At 46.4% G+C, this 11,995-nt stretch overlaps 1 protein-coding gene across 1 annotated transcript; it reads right to left on the reverse strand.

The window, feature by feature from the left end:
- Positions 1-3,452: 3,452 nt before the first annotated feature.
- On the reverse strand, positions 3,453-9,231 carry LOC125535427. The gene is made up of 9 exons (XM_048698481.1): positions 8,899-9,231; positions 8,389-8,617; positions 7,873-7,998; positions 7,726-7,800; positions 7,185-7,310; positions 6,989-7,087; positions 6,747-6,893; positions 6,296-6,404; positions 3,453-4,443 (listed from the first exon to the last, which is right to left on the reverse strand). The coding sequence occupies exons 1-9, from the start codon at positions 9,102-9,104 to the stop codon at positions 3,716-3,718; spliced, it is 1,845 nt and encodes a 614-aa protein (XP_048554438.1). The 5' UTR covers positions 9,105-9,231; the 3' UTR covers positions 3,453-3,715.
- Positions 9,232-11,995: the final 2,764 nt, after the last annotated feature.

The following is an 11,995-nucleotide window of genomic DNA, read 5'->3' on the forward strand; positions in this document are numbered from 1 at the left end:
CTCCTCCCGGCGGCCCATCTCCTCCACGGCCATCTCATCGCCCTCGAGCTCTTCACCTGGTTGGTCTCCTCCATGACCATCTACTAAATCTCATTGGAATGTGTCAGATAGGTGCAAATATTTTGATTTCTTTGCGAAACTCCTAATAAATAAAATCGACACTATGAGTTTTTGGTTCAGATTTCAGTTCAAGTTTGTTTTACTTGTTCCCTTTGTCCATGGAATGGTCCAGATCCATCTGAAATATTGGAATTGGAAGAGAAGACTTAGCAGAATTAAGCCCATGTTCAGTCTACCAAACAACATCTGTCGTGTATAGCATCTCTCGTGCATCCATATCACACAGTCAACCAAACATACATCTCACCCCATCCTTGCATCCATTCAAGCAGACCACGCTCAGCAAGGATCCCCCATGTGATGCAGGCTAAAGCCGCCCAGGCAACCAAACACGCCTTATATGTAAATACCTCGTGCCCGTGAACTGCTCGAGGAACATTCTGATCAACCTGGGCGAATCTCCGCCGTAAACCCTATTGCCGCAGAAGCCGAGGATGTGGCATGAGGAGATGTTGTGGGCGCCCTGCAGGCTTAGGAATGCCTCCGCCGGCACGGCACCCCTGTACTCGAACTCCCCCAGCTCCGACGCGTCGACGATCACCTTTACGAGATTGTGGCAGCACCGTAGGGAGAGTCTACGGAGGTGCTTGTCGAGGACGGTGATGGTGTAACTACCGCCAAGATTGGGCGTTGTGTACCCGCACCTCTCCGGCGTGAGGTCGACGAGGCGCGGGCAGCAGGAGATGAGCCGCTGGATGCTTGCGCCGCAGTCCCGGCCGTTGATGCTGCTCAGGAGCAACGTCTCGAGGAGAGGCAAGCGGGTGACCTCCGGCGGATCCAGAGCGCAGCCGCCGAGGCAGAGCGTCCGTAGGGCGACGCAGGAGAGAAGAGCCTTGCCGGCAGCATGAACGGATCCGCATCGTAGGGGCTGTGCGCGGTGCAGCCGTGGTCCGCCCTGTCGCGGGCGCCAACCTGATGCTCGCCGATGACGGTGATCTGGAGGCGGAGGTCGAGGTGGAGCTCCGGCGGGGTCCGGCGCAGCAGGTGGGTGAGCCACTGGCTCACCATGGCCTTGTCCCAGTTGTCGTAGCAGCCGAGCTGGACGCGGAAGGCACGCGGCGCCGCGTTGCGATCGCCGGCGCAGAGAAGCGCCGCGTTGATGTTGTCGAGGAGCGGCCCGTTCTTGCTCCGGCGCTCCACGGAGTCCACGAAGAAGGTGTAGTCGTCCTCGCTTGGGCCATAGCGGGCGACGTGCTCCACGAAGGAGATGGCGTGGACGTGGGCGAACTTGTGGCGCCAGCTCCTGGCGAGCGCGGCGGCGCGGGCGGCCTCCTTGGTGGGGTTTGTTGGTAGCATATACTATATCTCGCGGGTCTCGTGGGTTTGTAGATCGATCTCGTGAGAATCTACGTACAAGTATGGTTCCTTTCTGTTAAAAAAAGTGCGGTTCCTTATGATCCTAGGTCGGTTCCGATTAATTTGGTATATGGCCGACCACTCGCATCTTCAATAGCTACCCATAAATTTTCTTCTTCCACGTACAGGGAATCAGTCTACGGACATGAATATAGAAGGATGCCATCCAACGATAACATATATATGTCCGTCAGTAAATTCAAATTCAATGTAACGCTGATACACACAACGCGACGGGTCATACTCACGCCGAATCACAATCCTGTTCATAACCAAAAAGAGGCAAAAAAAATTTAGAAAAGGAGGAGGATCCCCAACCTCTGCATCTGGATGATGCATATAACCACTTTATTAATTATTCACATAAGACATTATAAAGTGATACAACAGTAAGACTAAAGCCATCGTCTAGGCAACATCTGTCGCTACTCCTATTCAGTTGATGAAGGGATGCTGATAGTTTAGGCCTAATACCAAACAGACCTCGCAGCCAAATCTACTCCCTCCGTCCCATAATATAAAAACGTTTTTGGTACTATACTAGTGTCAAAAACGTTCTTATATTATGGGACGGAGCGAGTAACATTTAAGACCTGAGATTCCAACCAGGACGCTAGCCGGGTATGAGGCACCCACCAGTCCGGCGCACTTCTCAACCAGGACGCCTGCCAGGTATGAGGCCGCCGCGGCCACCTGCCACCAATCCATCTTCAGTGTTGTACTGCTGCATCCACCTTGCCCGGCCTCTCTGCCATCGACGCCACCATGACGCCAGACAACGTCACCCTCCTGCGCGAGTCCCTCGTCACACATCGGACGCCGAGTCTCCACTGCGCCACGCCACCGAGATACGCCGCCATTAATGTGTAGGATAAAGCACTGCTCCACCAAATAATCCGTCCACTGGTCCCTCAAGCCCGTGCACACCTCCAAGAGTGACGCCACAAGAGGAAAACGACACAATAATGCCGCCGTCATCCGATCTACTGATTTAGGGTTTTCCCCGAAGGTAGCAAATAGTGGCCTGGAACGTCTCAACAGCGATGCCTTCAACAAGGGAACGACACCGAATAGTGCCGTCATCGCCGGCCTCGGCAGCAGCCGTGAGCAGGTCTTCACCCAGATCTATTTCAATGGCCTCCATCAAGTTTCTTGTGCACGGATCGTCCAACACCGCGACTGCCGCATCGCCCATCGTGAGTCCACAGCCGCCGACACATCCTCCGCCGTCCCGGGGCCGCCGCCCCGGGATCCAGCCCTCGCTGGCCGCCGAGTCCTGCCCCCGCGTGCGATGCGCATCGGACCGGGATGCCGCCGGCCGCGACCAGGCCCCGACCAGATCTGGGAAGAGGAATCAACCTCCACCGCATCATCTAGCCACGCGCCGGAGCATCCAAGCGCCGCCAGCCCCCGGCCAGCGCCTGCCACGGAGCCCCGCACCCCTAGGTCTCCGCGCCCGCAAGTCCAGATCGAAGCTCCCGCGGCCCTCCTCCAGCCGCTAGATGCTCCTAAGACGAGAGGGAAGAAGAGACCTAGGGGAAACGCCCCACCACTGCCATCACTGAAGCCCGCCCGAGCTTTGCCGGCGGCGCCTCAGGTGGCGGCGCGACGAGGGAGGAGAAGGGAGGGCGGTGGGTGTCGCTGGGAGTCGCCCCCCGTGTCGGCAGAGGAGGGCGACGTGGGGGTCAGAACCAGACCACCAAAAAGAGGCAAATATGCTTAGTAAATCCCTTTCGATCTATGTTTTTCACGTTTGTTCTGTTTTATGGGAGTAAATTATCATAATGTTTTGTTGTGTATCAAATTTTTTTTTTTGCATTTGATTCAAAATTGGATTCGCTGTGTGTTTTCTCAACCTGCAAATATATATACACACTTAAATAATGACAGATATAGTTTCTGACCGCTCCATCGAAAACAGCTTAACTTCAACTAAATCGATCTGCAAATATATATACAGTTCATAATGACAGATATAGTGTCTGACCTCGATGATATTCATTGCTTACAGGAGGCATCATGTGTTGCATCAGTACAATGATCTTCGTCCATTTGCTACGTACACACCAAATAACTTAACACAAATGTCAAGCCACATTGCATAAACCAACGTTTATTCAGGTACACACAAACTGGCGTGCATCTCTTGCACCTTTTTATTATCTGGTTCATCTACAGTACAACTCAGTACTACTACCTCTCAACAATCAAGTCACAGGTGATCTGCATCTGCTTTACATTATTTTTTGAAGCTCTGGCTGCTATTTCTTCTCATGTAAAATTTCTTGACCGCGGAGGATGTTGACTTTGCACTAGCTTCAGCCGGATCGCCATTTTCTCGCTCGCGCATTGCCGGGTCAGTCGCCGGATCCGTGCTTCCCCTCCTCAGTGACGAAAGGGTCCTTGCAAGGTCGCTCTCGTTGTCCACTTCTTGGGTTGCCATACCATGCTTCTCCATCTCATTATCCTCAGGGGCGTCTTCCTTTGACATGTTCTCTCCAGTTTCAGTATCCGATTCCTTTTTCAGCTCCTTGTCTGAAGCAATTTCGATATGTGTTGTCTCCTTGTCTGAACTCTTTGCGCAATCTGAAGTTGTTTCATTCGTCTGCTTTGGTATTTTCCGCGGCCTGCCCCTTGGACGCTTGGTAGTCTCTGAACTAGTTGGTTCTTTGCCTTGATTGTTAGTCTCTGAACTAATTGGTTCTTTGCCTTGCTTGGTAGTCTTTGAACTAATTGGTTCTTTACCTTGCTTGGTAGTCTCTGAACTAATTGGTTCTTTGCCTTGCTTCGTAGTCTTTGAACTAATTGGTTCTTTGCCTTGCTTGGTAGTCTCTGAACTAATTGGTTCTTTGCCTTGCTTGGTAGTCTCTGAACTAATTGGTTCTTTGCCTTTAGCTTGTACGGTATTGACCCTCTTTTCTTTTGTGTCAGACCGAGGATTCATGCTAGCGGAGGTGCCACCATGAGCTGCAACATGGTAAGGTAAAATCATTAGGCGCAATAAAGAGGAAACACACAACGCGTCATATTGAGCTATAATCAAAGTAATGTATAAAGTGCATATTGGTTCAAAAGTTTGCTTGTATCGACCGCTGTCAGGTTTGACATATATACTTTGGTTGTCCAAATTTAAGATTCAGTAACTGTACAACAAAGGTTCATAAATTAGGTAACTATTATACAGACTGAGGCCAAACAGAACATGAAGCAGAGGAACTGCTGTAGAACATTCTCCAGATACTATATCAAAAGATTGTAAACATTGTAGCCTGTGTACTTCCAATGTCTTCTCTACAACAATTTAAACCAAAACATCTCTCACAAGATTCTAATATTAAACAACAGAATTTGATATGCAGAGTTTAACTTTCATTCCTGGGACATGGACATGATGTGCAGATTTTGACCAACGTGCAGATCTTTTTCAATTTCATTCAAATGTTTCCAGCATTTATAGTAGCAAGTAGAACGCCAAATGGGAGAGAGTACAAAATGTCAATACCCTTGCCGGGAGCTACCAAATAACCACCAGGATTTTCAGTTCAAGCGGACCAGTTTCGTGTGTAGGTGTTGGGCGGGGCCTCTACTCAGACAGCGACCAGCACCTCCTGATCTAGGTCAGTGACATGGACTGGGCCCTATGGGTTGAAGTGGAGATGGGTCGGGCCCAATACCGGTTCAAGACTTCCCCTCAAGATGGGTGGTAGATATCTATCAACCACTCTTGCTCTGCTAAAATAAAAAATAAAAAATCAACCCCTCTTGCCATATGCCAAGATATAATCCTCTGCTACTAGTAGCTTTGTCAAGCAAACTGCAACCTGCTGCCCAGAACTGACATGAGTAAGGCTGATGATCCCATCATCAAGTTTCTCTTTAGTGAAGAAGCAATAAATTTTCACATGGTTTGTCCTATCACGTTAAACTGGGTTATTGCCAACGCTTTATAGCTAACTGGTTGTCACACAACACTCTCAAGGGTCACTTCCTCAGAAGTTTCAACTCGCTCGATAGGTTCTTCACCCATAGCATCTCACTAAACCCTTGAGATAAAGCTCTATACTAAGCTTCCGTTGTTGATCTAACACAACTGTCTGTTTCCTGCTTCTCCATGACACCAAATTTCCTCCCAAAAACACATAATAGCCGTTGATCTTCTATCATCTTCACAACTGACCCAATTAGAGTCACTATAGCCAGGCCCTATACCTTTTTAACACCTCCCAAGCACAAATTCAACTCCCTGACGCATCTCATGTACTCTATGAATATATTACCTGGGCATGTTCCTTGACTCCTGAAATCTCCATTGTGCATGGCATGCAAGAGTACTATAAAAATATATCTCAACTACTCTAATAACATTATGAAATATAAAATTACCAGTACAATATTCTTGTTGTATTCTGCATATTAGTATTAATAGATAAGGAGTTTGAGCGTTTGACTGAACTACCAGAGATAAAGTCCAGTTATACTACAATCCTCGCTTGCTGATTTCATCCCCCATAGCATATCAACAACATATTAATGTCAGAAATAAGCAGGGGCATATAGTAGGCTAGTGTCATAAAAAGTTAATTAACATTCAATACAACAAAGATCAGACCAAACATTTCATATGCAGTAACTTGAGGACTACTCAATAAGAAAATAAGTATGTAACCAGTAACAAAAAGTAGTAATCAAACTATCAAAATAGAGTTCAACAAAAAGTAGTATAACTGTGCCTTATATAGCTATCAAAATATCACCTGACCAGTAACAGTAGGAACTATACTCTGAGAACACCATGTAACCAGTAACTGCAGGAACTTACAGCGATTCGACGTCTGGTCATCAGGTAATTTCTTTTCGAAGACCAACGATTGCACAGATTTTTGTTTTTTCTTCCCTGGTACTTTCAATCGCTTCAGCATTTTTCGAGGCTGGTAGTTAAGAAAACATCTGTCAAGTATAACTCAAAGAAGATCTGAACACTTCTAAATTACAATGAAGGTGCATGTACATCCAATAGCAATGACACAGGATCATTTTAGTAGAAACAAGCCTCAGTATGGTCAATATAATTTTTGGACCTTGTATAGTCAATATTATTAATTACCGGTATATAAAAATAGACGTGTCAGTCAAAGCAGTAAAACCTTCCTATCATGGATGACATATATTAGCTGCGAACTTTCCCCCGTTTTTAGGGGTTTCCTGCATAATGCTAAATATAATGGCTCATAGGCCTAGTAATGGACAAAAATTCTATTCATAACAATTACCAGATCTGCACACCCATCGAAAGAGTAAATGTCTGTGACACTTCTTCTTGGAAGATAGGCATGTCTACTTATTTCTCCCGTCTGAAGGTAGCTTATTACAGATTTCAGTGTTCGGAATAGAAGATGACTGACAGGATCAGTATAGTACTGCACAATCAAATAATCAATGATTAAATAACAAAATGAAATCAATTCCATCAATGAATTTTAAAGGAATAGGAAGATGGTCTGTTGTAATGTACCGGGTCTTTTCTAATTCCATCGTTGCACTTTCTAAATACCAATTCTTTCACCCATCCTTTCGGTAGCCCGTCTGGATTGAATTCCACCTGTGCAAGTATCTGCAAATAGGTCCAAAGCTTAGTTCTGAAAATAGTTACAACTTTTTATAGATATTGTGTTGTTCAAATAGGAGAACAGTTCCAGCAATAGTCATACATTATCTTCAGAGATGGTGTCACACAGCCCCTTCACATCACATTCAGAAATCTTCCCTTCATTCACATAGCGCAATACATCTTCTTTTGAGAAGAATCGCATTCCAGTAGGCAGATGAACGTAAAACTACAAAAGACATCCAGTCATGGTAAAAATGATGGCTACTCTCTTGAGGCACTGCTACAAAATATGACTACCAAATTAACATTGTTTATTTATTACGTTCACCCACTCTCTAGCTCTACCCAATGGAATTAAAATATTTTATCTCTATACAGGCAATGTATTCTATTAAACAAGAAAAAAAAATACATAGAGCCATTCTAGAAGCAAGCACGGAACAGTAGTAACTTAGAAATAATACATTGTTCTTTTCAGATACACCTGAACAAGTCTGTCATACTTTTTTGATCTCTTATGTGTGTAGCTGCACTAACCTCCCAGCACATATGGACAAATCTGAGTTGCCAGTTTTTTCGAGAAAACGACAAGCCAAAAACTAGCATATGCCAAATGTATGTGTAAGCAAGTTGAAATCAACCTTGTACATTTTGTCCTGCATCGTCCCAGCTCTGACCTCAACCACCCAACCGTCCGGAAGCCATGAATGCATTTTCTGTATGCAACATTCAAGGAATCACATCTCAAACGTAATCAACACATGATGACATTGAAAAATCTCACTCACATGAAGCTCGTTGTCCTCAGCGCATGCCTCCGACTCCAATATGCGCTCGTCCATCTCTGAGAACAAATAATCTAGTGCCTCCATCTCCGTCGAGAATGTGTACTCTGACACTGGCGAAGTGTAATACTGCAATAAAACAACGAGAAAGCGACAAACATTTATTTGTGACCTCTATTGTCTTCTGCTTCTTGTTCTCTTTCTCTTTAGGCGCATGTATGTCTGCGAGGAGCTGCTTTTTGCACTCAGTTGCTTCGTTTTTGCTCTTGGCATGTACTTGGCTAATTCATAAGGAATTTCTTTTTCTTTTTTAATAACTCTGTTTAGTCCAGTGTACCATTTTAAAGAAAATTTTCAACTGCATTTTGGTAGGGGAGTCCCCTCTAGTTTACACAAGATAGGTACCGCATCTCAGCCCAACATCAACATGGTCACAATAATAGACTCGGCATAGAAGCATGATAATAGATTCGGAATCACGCAAATAAAGTTCGGCATACAAACAGAGTAGGGGAGTACCCGGTAGATCGAGCCGCCATCACCATGGCGAACATTTATGATCCAACCATCAGGGAGCCAGAACGGTGCCTCCTTCAAGGCCTCTGCATTTTCATCAAATTCAACCTCCTCTGGTCCCTCTGCCTCCACAATCTCCTTCCCCTGTTTCTTCAGCTCGTCTTCCTCCATTTGATTCTTCGCTTCATCGTCATCCAAGGCCGCCACTGGTGGCTCCGGGTCTTCCTTCTCTCTGTGGGAGAAGCAGCAAATAGTGGCATGGATGCTAAATTAGACAGAGAGTTGCTGACAAATGAGTACCACAAAACATGAAACACAGTTTAACAGAACAAATATAATTTTGTTGATATAATAATTAACAAACCATATGAAAGCAATCTTGTCAAATAGACTAAGCAATCTACTCCAATTAGCTAGGAATCGCAAGCCCATATAGACCATGGCACCAACGTCACGAATTTCAGCACATGACGAACTCACAGTTCATGCAGGACAGAGTAAGCAGGGGCGAACCTGGCGCGAACGGACCGGCGGGAGGGAGAAGCCCCGCGCTTTCTCCGCGAAGGAGGGGAGGAGGAGGGGCCGCCGGCGTCGGGCGGAGGGGCGACGGGGGCCGGGGCGGGCGGCGCCTCGTCGTCCGGCCGCTGGCGGCGCGCACGCGCCCGCGCGGAGCGGCGAGGGCCCGAGCCGGAGGCCGCGGCGCCGGAGGGGGTGGCCATTGGCGGCAGGGCTCGCTCGCCGTCGCCGGCCACCGGCCCGCGGCGCGAGGGACGGCGAGGTGGGAGGGATCGGCCGGTGGCCGGCAGCGCGCTGGGAGAGCAGAGTGTTCCGCAAGTGGAGGCTGGGGGCAGGGAGCAGGTGTCTAGGTGGGCGTGGCGTGTGGGCCCGGCGGTGACTGGTCGGGCCCGCCACCTGGCCTTGCCGTTACCGCGGCAGGAAACGTGACGTGACAGATGGACGGGGTCTGCGCGCAAGGAGTGGCACGTGAGGCGCATGCGGCCGGCCACGGAAAGCGAGCGGTTTTTGCAAGGGTACACTTTATGGCCCTAGAGGGACTGTTTTGCAAAATTTCTTTTTGGGCGGTTTCCTGTAAATTTTCTTGGTGTGTCGTCTCTTGGATTGCTCCAAAAAGAAGGCCTGTGCAATATAACTTCTTGTGTTATACTTATGTGAGTATAAATGAGACCTTTCTTTTGAAAAAGAAAACCCCGATGAGTACCCAATGTGAGATCGAAGAGGATCCACACCATCTCGAAATGGGTCCCCCCAAGCTCCATCAAAGACGTATAACGCCTAGCTGAGAGGATGGATGCCCTGGTTTCCCGCTCCGCCAAGAAATTACTTCATTTCTTTAAGACCCTCCAGAGCATCAACAAATCTAAATAAATAGACGAATGAGACCCGATATGCCTTAAACGCGCTCAATGAATACTTGTTGAACCCCACGCTTCTCATTAGCCCAAAGCCTGATGGAACTTGTGATATGGGGTGAATTATAAGGGTGTGGCCTGATCATGAATCGGAGGTGAGCTCGAGGATGAACACGAAGAAAATGGGGGAAACACAAGGGAATCAAGAACCAGAAGGAGAACAAAAGAGGAAATCCACAAGCCAACATACATATATCGCAAACAAAGGTCAACACAAGACGTCTCATGGATCCAACACTTTGATGGGGAATAGATAACAAAAGTAGGGTAGTTTGATCTCCAAATCCTAAGAGATTGTGGTTTTGTATTCCAAGAGGAGTCTTCACCTGTAGGTGGCCCTTCCAGGAGTCTGATGAGTGCATTTTGCGTGACATTTTGCTTAACATTTTTTTAATATTATTCATAGGATTTTCAACACTTTACCACCCTTTTTGCTTGATTTTGCGATGATACTCAAAGAAGCGAGTGGTTTTGAGTACCAAATGCAAAACAAATATTTTGATGTGGAAATATGTTGATTGGACGTCATCACAACCTTTTGAGGGTTAAAAGGGAATCCTAGTATTTACATGAGTTGAACACCGATAAGATATACGATCTTTGCTATATGATCATGTTAATGTTTTTCATGATACCGTGCGAACATCGACTGCACAATATTTAGCCCATTGGGACTTGAAGGATATTGTTATCTTTGTGATGCGGGCTTAGAGATACAACAACGATATCTCTCCTTAGAGGATAAATGGTAAGTGAATAAAAGTAACATGTGTGTTTTATTTTACGTCCACATAGGGCTGCCCTTAATCACTGTTTGCTGTACTCCATAGATAGGTATTGGAGGGACGGTGATATACGAAGTTGTTGCAGTATGCACGTATTTTATTATTGGCTCCACCCGCACACATATAACATGGATTATATATCGGAACTGTTTTGACATGATTAAATATAATAAATAATATTGGTGAATTCAAACAACCTGAGAACGCCTTTAGCCTGCTGCAGTTTTCATCTTTTCCATTACTCTCTTCTTCTTAGTCGTTATTCTTGCGCACTTCAATTCTTGCTTTCTTTTTTTTCTGCAAGAAAACTTTCAATGTATTTATCTTCAATCATGGCAGTACAACGTATACCATAAATAAATTAATTAAATCTAGATTCTAGACCACCTAGCAACGACTATAAGCACTGAAGCGAGCCGAAGGCGCACCGCCGTCATCGCCCCTCCCTAACCGGAGCCGGGCAGAACTTTTGTAGTAGATAGTCGGGAAATCAGCTTGCTAAGGCCCCACAGGACCAGCACACCAGAACAACAACTGCCGCCTTGAAGAGTAGTGTAGATCGAAAGAATCCAACCTAAAGAGATACGCACATAGACGAAGTATGACTAGAACACCGACAATGCTAGACTCACCACTGGGACGGGAACTAGGCGGGGATAACCTTATTTCCTTCTCAGGAAGCCGTCGTCGTCTTTTCTTCCTGAACAAGACACAAACCCTAAGATAACTCAAACCAATATCTAAAAACGGAGCCCTCTTGCCGGCAAGGGCCAGGATCCACCGCGGCGCCATGACTCTAAGGCCACCGGAGATGAGACGGATCGGCGGCGGCGCGGACGGGAGGCAGAGGAACCCTAGTATTTTTTGGGGGCATGAGGCGGCTGCATGAGGGCTCTCTTTAATTCTTGCTTTCACACACACACACACGCACACACACACACACGCACACGCACACGCACACGCACACGCACACATATGATTGGAATATTTTCACCTTGGCATCGCTTTTGCTTGAGATCTAAAATAACTTACAGGTGGATTACGATAGACCTCTATAAGGGGCAAAAGACTCTTTCCTCATCTCTACATGGGTTCTACACTGTTACTTCAAAACAAGTACAACTATACACTATGCACTCTTTAAGACATAAAGCTATTTTTCTGGCATGGGGAGTAAGCATCTTTGGTTTTTGTTTCAAGTTTTGGTTTATTATATACTCTGTACTAAAATTTTGCAGGTTCTACGTAACCACTAAGCTTGAAATATGTATCAACTCACTGCATTGAAGCTCTCGGGACCACCTATACAGGAAATTTTCACATCCTTAAGCCTGAGACAAATGGAGTAACTTATGAAATTAATCTGAGTCTAGTGCCTATGTTGCAGGCAATTTA

The sequence above is a fragment of the Triticum urartu genome, chromosome 2, assembly GCF_003073215.2.
Source record: "Triticum urartu cultivar G1812 chromosome 2, Tu2.1, whole genome shotgun sequence".
Taxonomy (NCBI): domain Eukaryota; kingdom Viridiplantae; phylum Streptophyta; class Magnoliopsida; order Poales; family Poaceae; genus Triticum; species Triticum urartu.